This window comes from Dendrobates tinctorius, unplaced genomic scaffold (genome assembly GCF_039654945.1).
Source record: "Dendrobates tinctorius isolate UK_male_01 unplaced genomic scaffold, ASM3965494v1 ptg000201l, whole genome shotgun sequence".
In the NCBI taxonomy this organism is placed as follows: Eukaryota; Metazoa; Chordata; class Amphibia; order Anura; family Dendrobatidae; genus Dendrobates; species Dendrobates tinctorius.
In genome coordinates, this window is record NW_027361868.1 from 3,962,851 (window position 1) to 3,986,075 (window position 23,225).

Here is a 23,225-nt window from a genome sequence, read left to right on the forward strand (position 1 = left end):
TACGACTAAGGAATTGTATTCCGAAACGCGTCAGTTGGTTTGATGATTTCCTTGTCATTTCCGCCCATGGATTTCCAATAATGTATTGATCCTTGGAAGACGGAGGGCCGGCGTTTCTTCTGTTTGGATTTGTTCACCTGCTTCTTCGAGCCGCCGTGCACCCGGAATGTTATAGACGCAGGTGTGGTGAGATGTTGCTTTTTTGGTCTTGGATAGATCGGAAACTGGAAAGATTTGTCTAGGTGTCTTCTGATTTATCCCGCTGTTGATTTTACCTGTTCAAATTCTATTCTGACAGATTTGCTGCTGATGTGAGATGGGGATGTAGCAGGTCCAGTCCAGTATCGGACTGGGGTGCCAAGCGCCCACCAGTAACCAACTTCATCTCCCTCACTGCAGATGTGACATTATCCTCAATCACTAACTTCTATAACAATGCTGTCTTTATCTGTACAGAGTGAATCAAGTATATAGTGCCAAGTACTGCTCAGAGGGTGGTGGCCCACCGGAGGATTCTCCTGTTCTCCCGTGAACCAGTCCAACCCTGAGCAGATCCACACAGGGATTACCTCCATTGTCATTCAGTCTTTTACACCCAACATAAGCATCATACTACTTATTTCCGCTGCTGATTATCTTCCTATCGTGCAACCTAAAATTCACCAGGAAGATTTCCATTGGAAGGGGTTAATGAACTCCATTTTTAGGCTTATGATGCAGCATTAACCACATTCATCTGCTGTAGGTTTTTGTCCCTTTTATTATTGTATCTTTGCTATTTGTTGTTACAATGTGTTTCACTATTTAGAACATTCCGTTACAATCGCCGGTAACTATTTATCGATCACGTATACTCCGGGCGTAAAATCTGTTCTCATCTCATCTTTCTTTATACAACAGGAAACATAGAATACAGCTGTCCGGCCACGAACGAATGTGAAATCACAAAGCGCAGACGCAAGTCATGCCAAGCCTGCCGCTTCATGAAGTGTTTAAAAGTTGGCATGCTGAAAGAAGGTACGGTGCAAACCTAGATCTCCTGATCCTGACACTAAGATAGCATGCTGGGCGATTCAGGATGTTTCTCATACAAAGATGTAGCAGAGCCGAGTATGTTACATAAACTATTTGGCGGATGAAAAGATTCCGAAATAATAAAAATTAACAAACAAGTATATATCTGGATAATCTCACACCAGTGGTGGGAAGAGATGGCTATTAGTGATGAGTGAATGTGCTGGGATAAGGTGCTATCTAAGCATGCTCAGGTGCTCGAAAAATATGCCCCACACCTGCATGTCTCGCGGCTGTTCGACAGGAGCTACACATGCAGGGATTGTCTGCTTGCTAGGTAATCCCCACCTTTGTTGTGGCTGTCGAACAGCCGCGAGACATGCAGCCAGGGGGACTAGAACATACTATTCGAGCACGCTGAAAACTCTGACCCGAGCATGCTCAGATAACACCTTATCCCAGCACGACCGCTCATCATCACTAATGGCTACCTTGCCGCTAGATCTATAGAAACACTAGCGGAATGTATACAGAAAAACAAAGCTCTGTTACATCTGTGTAGCCTGTGATTGTTTTTTATCTCTACATATGAAAAAATAAATAAATTAAGAACTTGAAACTAATGAAACATTACACTCCGGGCTATATTTTGTGTTGGTGGTTCAGCTTATTGCAAATATTGACGCATTATGGACATTCTCCCGCCTTCTATGAATGTTTCCAGCTGTTGACATTCTTAAAGGGGTTGTCTAATTTTCAGTCTTCAGGAGTGGCACCGCTCCCCAGCCTCTCTGCAAATTGTTTGCCGAGTTTCAATGCACTCTTAATTATTGAAAGTTCAATCCGCTGACGAGGTTGCGCCACCCAAACTGTTTTGTCTCCGATGATGATCACTCGACTGAAGTTTGCTGAATCCAGACAGTTTCAGAGCAGTGCTTACAAGCTCTATTGCAGAGCTCTTGTAAAGGCTCCTTGCCTAAGAGATCGTACACCGCTGATAGACTGCAGAGGTGGCGATTAACCTTGGAAAGGAGCAGTAAAAAACTCTCCATTGTTGAGAAAAAGAGATAAATTGCAAAGTTGCTTGTTAGCACTTTGCAATTTGACCTTCTTGCGATTTTCCATTTTTCCATTTTTGTTTTTTCCTCCCCTTCTTCCCAGAGCCATAACTTTGTAATTTTTTGTCAATGTGGCTGTGTCAGAGCTTGTTTTCTGCAAGACGAGTTTACGCTTTTGAACAACACCATTGGTTTTGCCATATAGTATACTGAAAAACGGGAAAAATATTCCGGTGATATTGCAAAAAAAAAAAAGTGCAATTCCACAATTGTTTTTTTCATTTTTTTTTTACCATGTTCACTAAATGCCAAAACTGTCCTGCCAATATGATTCTCCAGGTCATTGCGAGTTCATAGACACCAAACATGTCCAGGTTCTTTCTTTCTTCTTCATTTAAGTGGTGACAAAAAAAAAGTACCGTAACTTGTAAAAATAAAAATAAAATGGCGCCATTTCCCGAGACCGGTAGCAGCTTCATTTTTCGTCATCTGGGGCTCGGTGAGGGCTTATTTTTTTGTGTACTGAGTTGATTTTTTTATTGATACCATTTTGGGGTAGATACAATGTTTCGATAGCCTCTTATTGCATTTTGTTATAATGTTATGGTGACCTAAAGACTGTAATTCTGGAGTTTTTTTTTTACTCCTTTACCAATCGGATTAATTTAGTTTATATGTGATAGAGGCGCCGATGAGTGTGTCTTGTGAGGCGCATCCCATTTGCGTGACAAAAGTACCTCTGCCAGAAATTGACATCGGAATTTAACATGCTAACAGCCCCAGGTGGATTCCGATTCCACCTGCAGCTGTTAGGGGCACATGACAGCTGATCAAATCTGTGTGCATACAGAGCGGTCAGGCACTTATAGGACCGCCCACTGGACCGAAAACTCCAGAAAGAGCAGAGGTTTAAATGATTGAAACACAAATTATATAATAATAAATAATCTTTATTTTTATATAGCGCTAACATATTCCGTAGAGCTTTACAGTTTGCACATATTATCATCACTGTCCCCGATGGGGCTCACAATCTAAATTCCCTATCAGTATGTTGTTGGAGGAAGCCGGAGAACCAGGGGGAAACCCACGCAAACACGAGGAGAACATACAAACTCCTTGCAGATGTTGTCCTTGGTGGGATTCGAACCCAGGACTCCAGCACTGCAAGGCTACAGTGCTAACCACTGAGCCACCGTGCTGCCCAAGAATCTTTTCTTACAAAAGTTTATATAAATATACTTACTCCGCTTCCCCTACTGTATAAAATGGTGCCTGAAGAGAGGACTGCATTATCATGATGACAGGTTCCCGCTAAAGGGAATCTGTTCACGGGTGTTTGGTATTCAAATTAAGAGGAGCATTATATAGGGGCAGAGATCCTGATTCCAGTGATGTGTCACTTATTAGGCTGTGTGCTGTACTTTCAATACAATCAGCAGGAGATAATCATTACATGACCAGGAGTCTCATGCCAGCCAATATAGCTAATCTCCGTCGCCCCACCACTGATTGGCTGACAATGTACAATGTACAGAGGAAGCTGCCAATCAGGGGTGTGGGCGGGGTTATACACAGATCAGCATTCTGAGCTCTGTCACAGCATAGAAAACAGGGATTTTATAAAAACTGCAACAAGCAGCCCAGTAAGTGACACATCACTGGAATCAGGGTCTCTGCCTCTATATTAAACTACTCTCAGATTCCATAGGAAAAACCTGCTGATAGATTCCCTTTAAGAAGAGGAGACAACCCCCTTAATTATTATTATTATTATTATTATTATTATTATTATTATTATTATTATTATTGTTATTAATCATGTAATGATCTAGAACACTCTGAAAGGAGATTTTAAGAGAAAAAAGTAAAATAAGTGTTACAAACGCTAGTTCCATTGACATCAATGCATGTGTGGTCATCTCACTATTAGGCCCCATAGGGTCTCACATGGAGTCCTTCCATTTCCATTTCGAGTGACATACACAAGCGTCATTTCCTACCTTTCCTCTTGGCTTGATAGAGCTCAAAGTGAGTGTTATGATATATATGATTTTGCGATACTCTGTCATGAGAGGTTTATGCTGCATGTGTCTAAATGTGGCCACCAAGTGGTTGTGATGTGAATTGCAGCCTGATTAGGGTTTTTGTTGCGCGTCTTTATCCTGTATTGTGAAAAACTGGAGTCCTTAATGGAATTTATCTTATTGCGGGACATTTCTGTATAAAGTGAAATTTCCATGAACGAGGTTATTAAACATAGTAGACTTCTTCCCCCGCGTCCAGTGCCGACGCACAGGATTTATGGACGGGGGGGTGTCATTGGTCAGTATAAGAATGTGTTTATTTGATTTGCTTCTATTAAACCGGTTTCTCGGCTTTTATGGTTGTCGGACAGACGCGGGCCGAACAGCTGCTTTTTAATTGGAGCTAGAGAAATCCAATAGTGTTAGGCGCAGACAATGGGAGCGGATGAGAAGAGTGGCAGGGACAGGTTGTGGCCGCGGCACTGACCGACAGAGGATTATTGCCGGTAAATAGGGATAAGGAGGAACTCGAGGATTCTGGATGATATCTGGGATCAGGAAGATCTAAAACAAGAAACTTGGAGAAAGAGGATCGGACATGTGCAATAAATAGCCCGCGGTGCCAGGGGCCTGAATATAGGGGGTCCGCCGGCCCACCCGGCCCCTAGGGGCTCAGAGGCCACATAAGCAGTTCAGATTTTGCAGGAGCCTTAGAAGTTTGCTCCATTACTATGTCCAGGATAGGTCGTCGATATCGGATCGGTGGGGGGGGGCGACACAAGACATCTCCACCAATCAGATGATCTCCGCGACAGCCGGGTGTAAGCCATAGTGAAGCTGAACAGCAGAGGTCCGCATAGAGTATGGCAGAGCAACTCCGATTTATCTGGACCAGACCCCCACTGATCCGATGTGGATGACCTGTCCTAAGGAAAGGTTGTCAGTGTCAAAGTAGAGGAAGTGATGTCGGGATATGACCCAGGGTTCAGATCAGATATTTGTATTATATGTATTTTTTAAAAATATTTTTTAGCAATTTTTTATCCCATATCACAATCTTTATTAAAAATAAATACAATAAAATATGTAATCTTGCCATTTTTACACTGGCCATGGAGGCTATCTCAGATTGTAACTTTCAGTTCTTTCAGCAGTTTCCTTATCAGCAGAGGCAGGATTTTATTAACTGATATCACAGGATCCAGCAATCGCAATAGGTGATGTCACAGCTCACCTCCTCCCCTCCTTACACAATGACCTTTGCACACGCTCATTAGCTGCTTCTTTACAAAAGGCAGTGTCGGTGTCTGTTCATTGTGGCTAATGTACATGTGGATTTTCTGAAACAACAGGAAGTTAGAGTAAAAAAAAAACTCATTGGCCGATGTGAAAAGTGGAAGATTATAATTTTTTTATAACATATGTATCACAAAAACTAGATTACAACAATAGATCATAGCCCTTTTTCACACTTCAGTTTTTTGATGTCAGTCAAAATCCGCCAGTTTTAGAAAAAAATGGATCCGCCCCTTTTTTGGCGGACCCGTTTTTTTTCCCCGCATAGACTTGCATTAGCGGCAGATTTTGACTGACGGTCGTCCATTGCATCCGTTTTTGGACCGATCCGTTTGAATGGTAGCGTCTCCCGGGCGGAGCAGACGGACACTGAAAAGTTTATTGTAGCGGCGGACCGCTATTTGCAAGTTCACATGCCCGGCAGATTTGCTCTTCCAAGCATTTTAACCCTCAATAGTGTTCTGTCAGCGGCGTAAAAATTCTCTCTCTCCCTTTAAATTTCAGGACTTTGGCAGCTGCAGCGGATCCGACCAATAAATGGATCCGGTGCATCCGTTTTTTATCAAACGGAAACAAATCCGTTTTTTTAATCTTTGGCGGATTTCAACTGACGTCAAAAAAACTGAAATGTGAAAAAGGCCTTTCCTAGATATAGATACATAGATAGATAGATAATAGATAGATAGATAGATAGATAATAGATAGATAATAGATAGATAGATATGAGATAGATAATAAATAGATAATAGAAAGATAGAGAGATAGATAATAAATAGATAATAGAAAGATAGAGAGAAAGATAATAGATACATAGATAATAGATAGATAGATATTAGATAGATAATAGATAGATAATAGATAGAAAGATAGAGAGAAAGATAATAGATAGATAATAGATACATAGATTATAGATAAAAGATATATAGATAGTTAATAGATAATAGATTGATAGATAATAGACAGATAGATAGAGAGAAAGATAGATAGATAATAGCTAGAAAATGGATAGATAATGGATAGATAATAGAATGATAGATAGATAGAAAATAGAGATAGATAGATAATAGACAGATAGATAATAAATAGATAGATAATAGATAGATAGATGATAGACAGATAGATAGATAATAAATAGATAATAGATAGAAAGATAGAGAGAAAGATAATAGATAGATAGATAATAGCTAGAAAATAGATAGATAATGGATAGATAATAGAATGATAGATACATAAAGAGATAGATAGATGATAGACAGATATACCGTATAATAAATAGATAGATCATAGATAGATAGATAGAAAGCCATGGATATATGGTAACAATTATCTTGCGTTTGTTGACCCTGAGTCCCTGGCTGTTCACAGTGATGTGGGGTCGCCTTCTTCTGGGAGATGTAGATATTCTCCGGCCCTCGCTGTACACAGGTTGGGTCCCCGGCGTTCCGTCTGAGATCACAGTGTTGCAAATCTATTCAAATGTAAACCTGTTCAATTCAATTACCATTCCGTAATAAAATTTGCTGCTTCAGACTCCATGTTGGTCACAGCGCTCGGTACATGCCGGTGGCTCGGTGGGCCTCCAAATTGACAGTTCAAATCTATTTAGTCGAAAAAAAAAAGAGAGATATTCATTGTGATACACTGTGATTCAGCCAGCCAGAGAGACGGCTGCCGGGGGTCGCCAGAAAATATGAGTTTCCCAGAGCAAACTTTACAACTCTGAAGACTGGTAGGAACATTTTGGTATTTTTGTAATTATAAACGTATCATTGTATCAAACAAACCGACCACCGTGGCGTTGGATATGGCAGAAACCCCTTATGGCTGGGTGGATATAGTGTGATCGGTCATGGTAACGATCAAAAGGTCGGTTCCAATTAGTATGTGAAAACAGAATATTTAGAATTGAGAGTCCTCAGTGGTTGATACCTTTGTGAAAACAAAAACTTTCTGGAACACCTAGATATAGGGGCGCATATTAGTCGTCACCCAGAGTCCTCGAGTTTCCATAATGTCTTCTCTCCCACATAAGATTCCAGGATGATTTTTTGGGGTCATGTTGAAGAATTTACATAAGGATCCTTGAGGTTTAGCTTAAAGTAAGTTAGGGGTAGAGTAAAGATAAGCCGATCACAGGGGCATTGGAGGGATACATTTCCCCCTATATAACCACCATATATATATATAATATTATTATATTAATAATGCCGCCACACCATGACCACTACATAGTGAATAAATAATATTACCATGATTCCACAGAACAAAGCACTCCATACCCACTCTGCACCCCCTATAATAATAGTGTCCCCCCGAGCCTCCATACAGTCTAATAACACAGCCCACCATTGTGCCTTCATACAATAATATGTCCACCTCATCTCTGGCCTCAAAAAGCCAATTAACACATTGCCCAGTTGCCCACAGCCCACCTCACCTCTGGTGCCCAAAGAATCACTTTCTCTTTCCTCAAAATGGCCATGTCTTCTCTTCATTTCTCCTGACCCGGCAGTCGCCCTGCCCAGGTTGGCTGGAGGATGGAAGCAGGTGCAAGGAGAGAGTGGGAAGATCTAAGGTGTTGGGCGTGCATGCCGTCTGAACTTGGTGGGTTTTTTTGCTTCCCAACCCTTTTCATGATCCCTGAGTTCAAGAGGTTGTCCACAGAGTCCGTAGCCCATCCAGAGAACGTGTCTCTGAAGGTGTTGCATTAGGCTCGTAATCCCATAGGCGATGAATGGAGCGGTGGTGTGCGTGCCGGTATGTGGCCATTGTTCCATTTCGATGTGGCATTTTTAGAGCCCTGTTCTCCTGAATGTTGGGATTTCCACCTAAATCCATGTCTGTAGGATCTAATGGAGAGAGGATTTCTGGTTTCTTCTGGAGTTCCGGCTTTATACCATAGATTTTATTTGCTATTAGCAAAAGATTCAGTGTTGTTGGCCAGGAATGAGTAGAAAATTCAGACATAGGTGTCTTATATGGAGGACTAATGAATAAACATCATTAAAATGGAAATGTAATATGTTCCCTCCAGTGAGAAGTGGAATCGTGTGGCCTCTCCGCACCATCAACGCACTAAAAAAGTTATTGTAAATGAGTCCCAAAATGGAATTTAAATTTCATAGTCTACAAAAGTGGAAACAATTAAAGAAACTGCATAGATGGCAAAGTTTACTCTTCCAATACCACACAAGGGGGTGTTTATAAAAAATAAAATAAAAATGTAACGTTACACACATCTGAAGAGCAACCTCGGTGGCAGGAAGCATTTTATGTCTGGATGTTCTCGCCTGTTCCAGACTGTAGAGGAGCATGGAAAGCTAGCTAACCCCTTGTGCCGTTCTCTGCTTACCGTGCTAGAATTCTCCACTACTAAAGGCGACCATACACAGGTGGTCTACCTTTGCTGAACCCTTGGAGGGCCTCCCTTGGAGGGCCTGGTCGACCAGCTAATGTGTATGAAATGTTTATCCAATGAATGGTGAGGAATAATTGGGCATGTTGAATTTTAGCATTCCCAATCCTTTATTCTAATCAAGAATAAGCTGCTATCAAAATAATCCTGAGGTGGATTGTCCCCTTCTTTCTATTGCCATCAATCTAAAAACAGTAGACAATGTAGAGCGACGCCTTAACACTCTTAAAGAGTTTCTCCCAGAATACAATAAAAAATAGACACGTGTATATTCTGATCTAATATTGGAGATACCAGTGAGGCTGAGGTAAAAGAAGCTGCTCATACTGCTGTCCACCCGGTCTGTCTAATCTAATACTTAAGATGCCAGGGGGGATGAGGTAATAAGTGACTGCAAACACTGCTGTCCACCATGTCTATCAGATCTAATACTGAAGATACCAGGAGTGCTAAGGTAAGAAGAGGCTGCTCACACTGCTCTACCTTCTGTCTGATCTAATACTGGAGATACCAGGGATACTGTGGTAAGAAGAGGCTGCTCACACTGCTCTCCACCCTGTCTATCTGATGTAAGACTCTAAATACTAGGAGTGCTATGGTAAGAAGAGGCAACTCACAATGGTGTTTACCCTGTCTACTTCATCTAATACTTGAGATACCAGGGGTTCTGAAGTAAGAAGAAGCTGCTCACACTGCCGTTCACCCTATTTAATTGATCTCATACTGGAGATGTCAGGAGTTCAGAGGTAAGAAGAGGCTGCTCACACTGCTGTTCATTCTGTCTATCTCATCTCATGCTGGTTATACCAGTGGTATTGAAGTAAGAAGAGGCTGTTAACACTGCTGTCCAACCTGTTTATCAAATGATGCCAAAGATGCTGAGGTAAAAGGCTGCTCACACTGCTGTCCACTCTGTCTATCTGATGTAATACTGGAAATACCAGTAATGCTATGGTATGATGAGGCTGCTCACACTGCTTTCCACCCTGTCTATCTGATGTAATACTGGAGATAATAGGAATTCTAAAGTATGAAGAAGTTGCTCACACTGCTGTCCACTCTGTGTATCTGATCTAATGCTGGAGCTATCCCAAAGTGCTGAGATAAGAAGATGCTTCACACTGCTGTCCACCATATCCATCGGGATGTAATACTGAAGATACCAGGGGTGCTGAAGTAAGCTGAGGCTGCTAACACTGCTGTCCAACCTGTTTGTCTAATCTAATACTGGAGATACCAACAATGCTGAGGTAATATGAGGCTGCTCACACTGCTGTCTATCTGAAGTAATACTGAAGCTACCAGGAGTGCTATGGTATGAAGAGGCTGCTGACACTGCTGTTCGCTCTGTGTATCTGATGTAATACTGGAGCTATACCAGAGTGCTGAGGTAAGAAGAGACTACTCACACTCCTGTCCATTCTATCTGATCAAATGCTATAATTACGAGGCTACTGAAGTAAGAAGAGACTGCTTGCACTGCTCTACACTCTGTCTATCTGATATAATACTGGAGATAACAGGGTTGTTGAAGTAGAAGAGACTGCTCACACTGCAGTCCACCCTGCCTATTTGATAATCTTTTACTGGAGATACTAGGTGTCCACCCTGTGTATCTAAATGTGGGGCCTCAGTTATTAACAGCTACCAGAAAATAGACTTGACAGTCAATTACTGGTGGCTTACCTGTCCCATATCTTACATATCTTTCTTTTCCCCAAAAGTCCGACTTAATCAGATTTCAGGCCTAGCCGTCACACAGCGGGGTGTTTATCAATTAGCTGTATCTAAGAAAAAAGGCAAAATAGTAAAATTCTGCCTTTAGACCCACTTAATAATCCCACTTTTTATGCTTTTCTACCTTTGCAGCTCTAATGCAGTAAGTTCAGGGTTGCACGGTCTGGCTGTGGCTTTGGCACTTGATGCATATTGCGTCTCCCCCTCCTCCCTAGTCATTGATTAAGTTATACTGACTAGTTAAATGCTGTTGAGAGCTAAAACATTTCAGAATTCATTAGCTGCCGGTGCTTGTCTGAAGAATAAAGTGGAGGTGAAGTGCAGAGAGGCCTTAAGAGGATTACGTGTACAACTCACATAATGAAAATGATTTACTGTGCAAATACCCTGCTGCTACTGCTGCAAAAGAACGCCGACCCATATATGTGCTGGTTCTATTACAGAAGATTTTAGTTACTGTCTGGAAATCTTAAAGAAGACCAGAAAGAATCTGTAAAAGTTTACAAAAAAAACAGAAAAATGGGCAAATGTTTAACTTTCCCACGCGTTTTGATAAATTTCTAAGCAATCTCTCGGAATATAGTTTATAGTAACTTAAGAGTGCTCGAATATCCATAAATGTAGACCTTTGCGCATAAGGAGGTCCAAAGACCCCAACTTCCACATTAGAAGAGACCGGTATTAGAAATGGCATGAGGCAATTGAGGGATCTTGTAGATATTTTGCCTCTTTAAGTTGCATTTCATCATCGAAGGTGAATATTGGAAAAACGAGACATTTCAAGGAACTTTGTTGTCACAGTGAGAGATAAAGCGGTTGTACAACTAGTTGTTCACCATGGTACACGCTCTATGTTTAGGGAAATTGTGTCCACATGTTCTGTGATATACAGTACATATGCCCTTCTAGGATATATGGGCGGAGAACATCCTTAGTGGACAAGCCCTTGAAGAACTGTCAGAAATCCTTAAAAATTGAATTGAATGACGTAGCCTTAGAATAGGCTATCAGTTTTAGATTGGTGGTGGTCCAACAGCCAATATGATGTTTGACGGGGAAGGTGGAACTACTGTAAGCATCTACACCTCCTTCATTTTTTATCTGGCAGATCACCTAGCAGCGACTGTGCCTGCAGGTCAATGATCAACTCTTTAATGGGTCTTGTCATATGATTAGACATATTAGCCCGATCTTCAAAAAGGTAATTCTGGGTTTGCCCAAGATCAGGACAGAGTAGGGTTTGGCTTACTGAATAAATTTACTAACAAGTAAGTCAATTCCTGAGGCGTAGAGGACTGTCATGGACCTTTTAAATACCTGTTGGGGGAATGTCAAGAGTAGAACAACTTCCCATTTATACTTGATGGTCTAAAGTGTGATTCAGGTGTAAACTGATCCTAAATAATAGTGACCCTGGTACAGAATTGGGGTTTTGTGGCATTGAGGGTCATTGTTGAGTAGGTTTTGGCAACTCTTCCAGATTACTGGTGTAGGGTGGTGATTCCAGCCAACTATACAACCTCTTACTTCCACCACTAAATCTGACTGCCAAATACCATGGTCAACCCTAAACTATTGGGTGGAGCGTGGTTTGCAATGTCACCGGTTACATTTCAAGGTCTTGTCTTGGTATTTAACCCTTACACGATTAGAAACATGGAAAGTCAAAAAAACCTCTGGGCCATGCTTGGTGGCTGTTTATACTAATAGGCTGCTAGAGCTAGCTAGGGACCACTATGAGTAAGGTGAAGATGCTAACCTTTGGAGACAATGACAGGGACTTCTCTGCTACTGGAGTGAATAATCTCAAGGAAAGACTTTTTTATGTAGTTCTTTGAATAAGGTTACCTTGATGGTGGTCTACCAGATCGATGAAGGATTGGTCTTCCTGGTCTCCCCTCTGCTCCCGGAAGATTCTTGAGATTAACCTTCATGGCAACCCTACCTTTCAGTGCTGTCTGGGTAGGTACCAAATATTGAGGACATCTATGAGCACACAGAAGCTTTAGTCATATGAGAGAAGAGGCGTTTTATTTTTGGCGTTTTCGTTTGAGGGAGGAAGGGACAGCTATCTCCCATTTCTTTACAGCGAGCTGTAGACTAAAAAAAAAAAGAGCAATTATCAAGAATTGTTTGGGTAAGTCAGAAATTAAGTGTAAAACAAAGCTATAATTGTATTCAAAGAAAATCTTTCCAGCAAGCGTGTCAGCTAATAGCGCGGAGGTGACCTCGGATCTGTTTTTTTAATGCTCTCCCTTGTAATAATATTCTTAAGGATCTCCTTCATTAATGCAAGATATTAAACAAAGCACTTGCCGGGTAATATCAAGAGATAACACATTGCATTTTAACACATCTCTTCTTAAAGAGAAGCTTTTTATGTGTTTTTAATGTGTTTTAAAGAGGCTGTACAAATTAAGACTTGATATGAAGCCAAGAAAGGCCCGTCATAAATCTGCACCGACTTGTTTATCGCGGCTTGTGATGACTGTACACAAAAAATTCTCCTATTTATACAGCCGCAGGAGGAGCCCGCTGCTTGCATTGCACACACATTTATGGTTCCCTGTGCTTTTCTGATAATATTTTGTGTTTCTGGTGTTCGGTCAAAGTAAAAATATCAATATTACAGTCAGTAGGTCAAAAGTTTCTAGATATTATCGAATGGTGCGGCTTTTTGGGGATTTGGTATTGTGGTCTTGTGTTCTATTGATGTATAGATCTCATTCTAACTAGATAGAAACTAGATAAAATAGATCTAAAATAAACTATAGATACAGTATGAGATGGATGGATAAATAGATAATGGATTTATAGATAGATAGATGATAGCTAATAGCTAATATATTAGATAGATATGAGAATAGATAGATAGATAGATATACAAAAAAACCTGACCAGCACCTCCTAAGTGTGAATAAGTGCAAGCTGCATTGACTGCAAAATATGTATAAAAAAAGCACAGCAGCACTCTGTGAATGCCAAGACATATAGTGTCAATGGAAATAACAACTTCCAACTGCATTGTCCCTCAGCAAGATGTAGTTACAAAAAAAGCGAAGGTTCTTAGCGCATAAATTGTCCAATTCATGTGTGCCCATCAACCACGGCAAGGTGATACTTCTCTCATGGGTCCTATCATAACCCTTCCATATAGATAGATGATAGATAGATAGATAATAGACACCGTTGTGCTCAAAAGTTTACATACCCAAAACATTCAAATGACCCTGATCAAAAGTTCACATATCCCATTTCTTAATACCATGTATTGCCCCCTCTAACATCAATGACAGCTTGAAGTCTTTTGTGGTAGTTGTGGATGAGGTTCTTTATTTTCTCAGATGGTAAAGCTGCCCACTCTTCTTGGATGTCTAGCATGAACTGCCCACTTGAGATCTCCCCAGATTGGCTCAATGATAGTGAGGTCAGGAGACTGAGATGGCCACTCCAGAGCCTTCACTTTGTTCTGCTGTAGTCAACGACAGGTCGACTTGGCCTTGTGTTTTGGATCATTGTCATGTTGGAACATCCAAGCACATCCCATGCGAAACTTCTGGGCTGATGATTGTAAATTTGCCTTAACATGCTGCATTCATCTTTCCTTCAACTTTGACCAAGTTTCCTGTGCCTTTGTAACTCATACATCCCCAAAACATCAGCGATCCACCTCCGTGCTTTACCATAGGAATGGTGTTCCTTTCATCATAGGCCTTGTTGACCTCTCTTCAAATGTAATGTTTCTGGTTGTGTCCAAAAAGTTCAATTTTGGTCTCATCACTCCAAATTACCTTGTTCCAGAAGTTTTAAGACTTGTTCTTGTGCTGTTTTGCGCTTTGTAGGTGAGATAAAAGAAAGATAGATAGAGGATATATAGATAAATAGATTGGTAATAGATAGATAAAAGATAGGTAGATAGATGTTTTCATGAAGTTTGGTAAATTTGGTGAATCTATGAATTTATATCTAAAACTCTTTCACCGGCTTTTTACTCCATCATCCCTCCTCACTACTAGAGCAGAATTGTGTTTTGTTTTTTTTTTGGTGGGTGACTATTTACAAAAAAATCACAATTCATAAATCTGACTTGAACCTCATTTACAAAGATAATGATGTCCACTTTCATACCCACTTTTTCTAAAGTGACAAAAGCGGTATTAAATAGCAAAAAGTACCAGGCTCAGTATCCCCTTAAGCCCAAGCTCCAACAGCTTCCAGACAGATGTGTTCAACTCCGGACACCGTTCATATTGAACAGGCTGCAGCTTCCACACATTACTCTGAAGCACCAAACATTACTCTGAAGCACCAACACACAGACTGCTCAGCTTTCCTAACTGACCTGTGCAATCTCCATTTGGAAAGATACCCCGGCACGTCTCTCTTTTAGCTACAGCTCACACATTTTGTCTTCAACACACTCCACTGCTCTCCATCCAGCAGACTGACACACCTAGTGAACACAGGCCCTGGTTCTAGTATAAAGCTAGGCAGGTGCATCTAATCAAATCCTGCAGAGCTATGACTTAACTCTGTGCTGCCTAGCTCTCCTACAATACATAGTTCTCCAAGATTGTAGTAGAACTAGTAAAGTGATTTATTCCCACCCGGCTTTGTGCAACGTTTTGGCTCCTATAATTGGCCAAGCCTTTTTCAGCATACATCCACACACACACACGCACACACTGTATATGCCGTACGCAACACACACACTGTATACATCGTACACACCACACACACACACACTGTATACCGTACGCACCGCACACACACTGTATACGGCGTATGCACCACACACTGTATACGGCATATGCACCACACACACACTGCATACGGCGCACCACACACCCTGTATATGCCGTACGCACCACACACACACACTATATATGACGTACGCACCACACACACTGTATACGCCGTACACACCACACAAACACTGTATACGGTGCACCACACACACTGTATATGCCATACGCAACACACACACACTGTATACGCCATACACACCACACACTGTATAAATATGCCGTATGCACCACACACACTGTATACTCCGTACGCACCACACACGCGCACACACACACTGTATACGCATACGCACCACACACACACACACTGTTTACGCCATTCACACACACACACACACACTGTATACACCATATGCACCACACACACACACACACTGTATACGCTGTATGCACCACACAAACACACTCTGTATATGCCGTACGCACCACACACACACACACACTGTATACTCCTTACGCAGCCTCTTGTGCGGTACCACCCGCGGAACACCGTCGCGAACACACCGCCGCTGGGATCAGCCGAATGATTCACTGACCGCCGCTATCTTTGTACAGGAGGAGCGCAATCGCAGTTTTATTGTGACTGCCGCTATCTGTCTGCACTGCGCAGGCGCAGTGAATCATTTGGCTAATCCCGGCAGCAGATGCGCGACGTGTCTACAGGCAGAGGAAGCCGGTCACATTAAAGGGGTTTTCCCATGAACGGAAGTTCATTTCAAATAGTCTGTGTCTGACCGTGTACGGAGCATGCCACATCTCCTGGGCAGGGGAGGAAGCAAAAGACAATACTGACTTTACAGCAGGGAATCACAGAGGATTCATTTTGTGAGATAAAATATTTCACTGACTGTTTTTAAATAATATTTTACCTCACAAAATGAATCCTCTGTGATCTTCTGCTATAATGTCAGTATTGTCTTTTGCTTCCTCCCCTACCCAGGAGCTGTGGTATGTTCTGTACATGGTCAGACACAGGGGTGAGAGAGACAGAGCACAGGGGGAGACAGCTCAAACGGGACAGCACATGAGGGGAGAACACAGCACAGAAAGGAGAGAGACAGCAGACAAGGGGGATAGCACATGGGGTAGACAGGTCAAAGAAGAGAGCACAGACAGGAGAAGTCAGGACATGGGGAAAGAGAGAGTGGATAGGTGAGTAGAGGGGGGGAGAGATTCTCAACACTGCAAAGCCTGCTCTCATCGTGACGTTACTGGACCTCCATCTAGTTTTGTAATATTTGTAGAAGGGCAAGGCATCGGTCCCGTGTCATGCACCCTACATCCAGTATGGTGCTGCTTTCTTCTTTCCATAGATAGTTACCTAGATAAATATATAGATGATGGATACATTAGCCAGTACAGATTATATGATATTTTCTGGCAATCCTCAGGGCTCTCTTTCTACCATCTAGTCTATGGCGTTGGGGAGGAGGCTCATGGATAAATTAATTTGTACTAAGACAACAAACATGAAATGAAAGGGGCTTCGGTGGAGCGCTCGGCCATTCCTCTTGGTCATGTTACAAGAACTCATTTTCCCAAGGATTAGAAGCCGCGGCTGGTGTGGATACATAACCCTGCTTACACTGGGATTCCATTAAAACTTAATCATGTTTTATGATGAAAAAAATAATTTGAGCCCAGTTGAAAGCCTTCCGTGCGGATCTTCATTTGTCACCCTCCTTTTGGTTTCATGCATGATGTCTGCATTGGTCTAATTTAAAGGAAGGTTATTAAGCTTCCTATTAATATTCTGTAGACGCGGAGTGAGGAGCCGGGGCTTCCGTGGATAGAAATAGTGGAATATTTGCTTGTTTACTGACAGCGGTGGAATGGATAAGAGGAGGTGGAAACAGAAAGATGGAGGACACAGTATGGTGGGGCATCTTCTGCCTGGATCATACAGATAGATAGCAGTCCTTTGTTCCGGCACGGTGCCACCCGTTAGCCCATATATCAGTATGTCTCTGCCATCGATTACAGAGTGTTTGGTTATAACATACATACAGTACATATATGATACATTTAGATAGCGGCCATTTTCTACATTCCCCAATTTTCATACGTAAAAAAAAACAGATCCGAGGTCACCCTCGCGCTATACGTAAGATATGTAGATTACATAGATAATAGGTAGAAATTTTGTTTGGAGGTTCTCATTAATATCAGATATAAATATAGAAAGACAGATAAAGGGGCATAACTATAGTGGGTACAGTGGGTTACAGTCACACCCAGACCCTGGAGCCTAGGGGGTCCATATTAGAAGATCAGCACTATTAATGGCCCAAGACAAATAGGGGCATGTTAGAAATTTTGCCTTGGGGCCAATGAGCTCCAAGTTAAGCCGATAGGTAAACAGATAGATATATATGAGATAGATAGATAATAAATAGATAGATAGATAATATATAATAGATACATAGATAATAGTAGATAGATAATAGATAGATAAATAATAGATAGATAGATAATATACAGATAATAGAGATAGATAGAGAGATAATATATAATAGATAGATAGATCGACAGATAATAGATATGAAATAACTAGATAGATGATAGATGGATGGATGGATGTGATAGATATGAGGTCAGATGAAGGGATGAATAGATAGTCGAGTATGATATTAATAAATGGAAAATAGATCTATAGACAGACACGTAGATATTAGATAGGCAGATAAATAGATTATATGGAACATTGGCTAGACAGGGATCATGTATTATGAAGAGCATTTTTAAAGTAACTTTTGGGGTTTTGCCCCATCTGTTATTGCGGCAAATTTACAAAATATTGCCCGATGTTTTGCAACATAAGACTTCATCCTAGACGGGCCACTGTAGAGTTTACGCCATCATTATAGCGGAGCGTGATTACTTTGTCTAGCAAAACAGAAAACTGCTGGATGTGGTGAAATCAATAGAAATTTGTAGCAAGTGTTTAATACATTTTTCGCACGTCATAAAAGATCATATTTTAGTCCCAAAAATTGGAGCAAAAGCCATAATTAAGTGATCCCTGTAGAATCTGGAGTATCCGGGTGACATTCTGCACTGAATATATACTGGTGGCCATACTGCTTATTACCCGCAGATATTGGCTGTGCGTCCTCTCACAATTTATTACCAGATATTTTCTAGTGTTTCCTGCTGTACGTATAGTCAGATACAGAGGCCATAACTCACCCGAGGAGCAGATTCAATGAAATTGGAAGCCACGCCTCGCCGTGCGCTGAGTGATGAGCCGCCTGCCTATCATTTATATCCTGTCACATGCTGACTGCTCGTCTATTATAAAGTGTCACATGGTATAAACTTGAATGTACTTTACTTAGTTAATTAACCACTCGCTACAAGCATCGTGACACTGAGGAATGTGCTTCGGCGAGGATGGAAAATGTCAGACGGTTTACAAATAATGTGCACCAAAGATCTACAGAAGAATCTAAGGTTAACCGAGACATGGAAGCACAAGATGCTCTCCTGTCCTGATATCACCAGAAAACACCCGAACATTGTGCCCTGGGCTGTGTGTACTGTATACACCATGACACAGGCACTCCAAGAGCTGGAGATGTCTCACGCTTCACGTCTGTCAGGTTACATAGAATTCTATCTATCTATCTATCTATCTATCTATCTATCTATCTGTAACAGCCAGAGTCGATGGCCAGATTGTGGGCACTGATCCTATACCGGCTCAGGATCCGGTGGTCTCTGGGGTCCCTGAGTTTCTCTAGATATGGAGCCAGTCTGTAGTCTCTCTGTAGACTCCGGGACATGGTCAGTTTCTGTGAGGCGATGATATCATTCCTCCAGTCACTGATATACTTCTCCTGTCCATCGTCTACAATCTTCCTGATTTTGGCTTCTGTCAGGCTGCTGTAATTGGTGTTTTGGTCCAGTTGGGTTTCGGTGAGCTGTTGCGGGGAACCTGGTTCGAGTGGTCCACCTATATGTATCAGGACTTTTTGGTGATGGGAGCTTCAATTCCTACTATTCAGGTGATCCTGCAATGTTAGCGCCCTCTTCAGAACTGTTAGGTGTAGAAGGAATCTGCAGGCAATGCTGGTGGTGCTCATATGGACTTGGGGAAGGGGCTTTCAGAATTCCACGTGGAATATTTCTGTTGGGCTGGAATCCCATCTTGACAAATCTGGGTATGTGTGAGGACCCCAGAATTTTCTGCCATACAGGGAGATTGGGGTGATGATGGCATAGAAGATTTTTAGTCAAACAATCACTGGCAGATTCAGATGGTAGAGTTTCCTTCGGATGGCATAGAAGATTTTGCAGGTCTTGTCTTTCAGTGTCTCTATAGCTTGTTTGAAGCTCCCTAACTGGTGAATTTCCAGGCCCCGGTAGGTGTATTTGTCCGTTCCTGTAAGAGTATAGTTGTTTAGCACAAATGAAGGGTGCTGGTCCGATCATGGCTTTCTCCTCTTTAACACCATGATGTTGGTTTTCTTTGGGTTGATTGGTAGTGCCCACGTGGAGATGAATTTCTCCAAGTTTTGCAGGTTGTCTTGGAGGCCTTTCTCGGTTGGTGACAGCAGAAGTAGGTCATCTGCATACAGCAAAAATTTCACCTGGGCGTCATGGAGTGTAAGACCTGGTGCCGCAGAGGATTCCAGAGCAGTGGCCAGCTGATTGATGTAAATGTTGAAGAGCGTTGGACTTAGACTGCAGCCATGTCTTACTCCGCGGCTCTGCTGGAAATCTGCCATTTTTCTGCCATTCACACGCATGCTGCAGTGGTTCTCGGTGTAGGAGCTTTTGATGACATCATAGTTATTTCAACCTTTTCTGCTCTCTAGCAATTTCAGAAATAGGCCAGGCTGCCACACTGAGTCAAAGGCCTTTTTAAAGTCTACAAAACAGGCATATAACTTCCCACGGTTTGTGCTGTGGACGTGGCTCTGAATGATGCTGTGCAGGGTGTAGATGTGGTTGGTAGGTTGGTGGTTTGGCATGAACCCTGATTGGCTTTTGTTGAGGACATTATGCTCGGAGAGAAAACTGGAGATTCTCTTGTTCAGGATGTTTGAGGTTGAACAGTTTTCCCAGGTTGCTGCAGACACATATGCCTCTGTAGTTGGCAGGGTCATACCTGTCCCCACTCTTGTGGACGGGTGTGATAAAGCATAGGTTCCAGGCATAAGGGAAGTAACCAGCAATCAGCACAATATTGAACAGTTGAATCATTGTTGCCTCTATTTCTGGTGGGCTGTACTTCAGCATCTCTAGTGGGATTACATCCGGGCCACTGGCTTTTCTACACCTTTTGGAATAGATTCTCTCTGTAACTTCCTGTAATGTGATTGGTGTATTCAGAGGGTTTTGGAAATCCATTGCCTTTAGTTTGGCCATTATGTTTGTCTGTTCTTGGCTTAGTCCTTCCTTCGAGATGTCTTTATAGAGGTCTCTGAAGTACTGGAGCCAGATGTTGCCTTTTTGGATACGGGTGTTGTTTTTCTTGCTTTTCATGCCCACGTGGTTTCATAGTTCATAGAAGGAGTTGTCTTACCTGGTGTCTTGGATTTGGCTAAATTTGGTAGAGAGGTAACTCTGCTTCTTCCTCCTGAGGATTGTTTTATTCTGCTTTGCATGGTGTCATAGACATCCCTAAGACCCGGGTGGTTGGGGTATCTTGTGTTTTTTGTTTGAGGCTGTTCTCAGGATTTTCCGTATGGCTTTGCATTCTCTGTCAAACCAACCATTGATCTGTTTTTCTTTTGGTCTCTTGTTGGTGACTTTTGTAATGTCGGACAATCTGGCCATGGTGTATCATTGAAGTCTTTTGCAGCTAAACTCACTCCTTCTTTATAGGCTTATACTCATAGTTGTAGAAGTGGTGGAGCATCTCTTGTATTTTGGGTGTGCTTGGAAACTCTTTATATTTTATTACTGATGTCTTGGACCATTTATAGGGTGGAGGCAGGTTGAAGAGGCTGCTCGGCTGAGGTTTTTCTGTGGATGGTTTCTTTGTAGAAGAAGTTGGCTGTAATCTGACAGGTGCGTTTGTGGGGTGACTATGAAGGCGCCGATATTTGCCAAGTCCATATCTGTAATGGCATAATCTACTACATTCCTTCCTGCATGGGAGTTTAGTGTACACCTTCCTAGAAAGTCTCCCTTGGAGCAGCCATTAAGAATATGAAGTTCTAAACTTCTACATAAGTGCAGTAGCTTTTTGCCATTTTACTGTACTGTCATAGTTGTTTCTCTCCGTGTATACTGAGCCATGGCCATCAGTCTCTGTTCCAAATATATAGATATTTCCATCTATGGTCAAAAAATATTTTTCTCTGCATGTTCTTGCATTGTGATCTCCATAGATGAGAACTTTGCCCAGGGCCTGATAATGGTCGACTTCTCCTTGTAAGATCTCAAAGCTGTCTGGATTGAACAAGGGTGACTTTGATGGTGGTATGTAGGTGGCGCAGAGGAAGACATCAGACAGAGAGGTGAGGATGGAGCTGCTGATAGTGATCCATATGTGGCTGTCTACTCTCTTCACCAGTTTGATGTACCGGTAGAGCTGTTCTTCATACCAGATTAACATTCCTCCTGAGCAGTGGCCCTTGTTGATGTTTTTATTTTTCTGGGCAGGGATAGAGATATCCCTGTATCCGATGAGTACCAGGGATTTGTTTTCAGCTCTGGTCCATGTTTCCAGGAGAATCGGAATGTTTATATTTTTCAGTCTGTGTATAAAGTTGGGGTAATTTGTTTTAGATCCAAAGGCCGAGGTGTTCAGGCTTTGGATGTTCCAGCTGCTAATTCTGAGAGAAATCATTTTTCTATATCACTTGTAATGAGTGTGGCTGTGTAGGACACACCAGATTTCTGACAGTTTTTTTTACTGATGTTGGTTCCATCCAGTCACATTAGTTTCCTGCACAATGTGCTGAGACTGGCCTTTATCTCCTCCATATCTCCGTTCTGCATGTCTCTGTGTGAGGACAGTTGTTCCCTCCATGATGGTCTCCTCCTCTCGGCCCAATCTTCGGGTTTCCTGCCTTTTCATCATTGAGGGAATTTCCATAGGATTTTGCTTGCTGTTGATTTCAGACCTGGGGTATCTGTTTAATACGATGTCCTTCAGCTCTTTGGCCAGAAACCTGAATCCTTGTTTGTTAAGGTGCTTGATGTCATACAGGTGATAGCGATTTATGGAGGGGTGTTGTGCCAGGGTCACTTCTGGCACCGACTTTATTCTTGTGGTCAGATTCATATTGATGCTCTGGATGGTTTTACTAGATAAATCCTTTCTCGGGAACTGAGATGACATCCATCCATCCGTCCTTCCATCTATTCACAAAACATCTGTGCATTCATATTTCATATACGCAATGATAATCCCTGAAACTCTTTAGAAAATGACCCTACATACATATATATATATATATATATATATATATATATATATATATATATATATATATATATATATATATATAGTAAGTGTGCTGTATAGAACCAGATACATTAAGCACGGCTTTAGTATGTTGAAAATATGGCATTTTGCCTTCGTTTGTGGCATTTGCCCAGCGTGCTGCCACATCTGCTCGCGTATCATATCCGGTCTGCCAGGTAATGATCTGATTTGCTATGTGTCTGGATCTGATGGTTTGGAGAGGGAAGCCCTCGCATGCTCCATATTAATGTAGCACTTGGCTATTACTTTCCATAGAGGTCAGGCTGATCAATAGCCAGACATTTGTACATCATCTGCTGCAAAGCTGAAAAATGATCATGAAGCCGCGGACGCGTTAATTCAATTTGAAATCTGTTTCTTTTGCTTAACAAATGTATAATTTGTCATGTAATCAAAGAATTGGATGGCACCGGGCAACATTTCGAT

At 41.8% G+C, this 23,225-nt stretch overlaps 1 protein-coding gene across 8 annotated transcripts in view; it reads left to right on the forward strand.

Moving 5' to 3' along the window:
- Nucleotides 1–23,225, forward strand: part of ESRRG (estrogen related receptor gamma) — a 1,000,720-nt gene that overhangs the window by 817,075 nt on the left and 160,420 nt on the right. For all 8 annotated transcript variants that reach the window (XM_073553352.1, XM_073553347.1, XM_073553348.1 and 5 more), the window contains one exon: nucleotides 901–1,017. In XM_073553352.1, coding sequence (XP_073409453.1) covers nucleotides 901–1,017 — 117 coding nt within the window. The remainder of the gene's footprint in view (nucleotides 1–900; nucleotides 1,018–23,225) is intronic.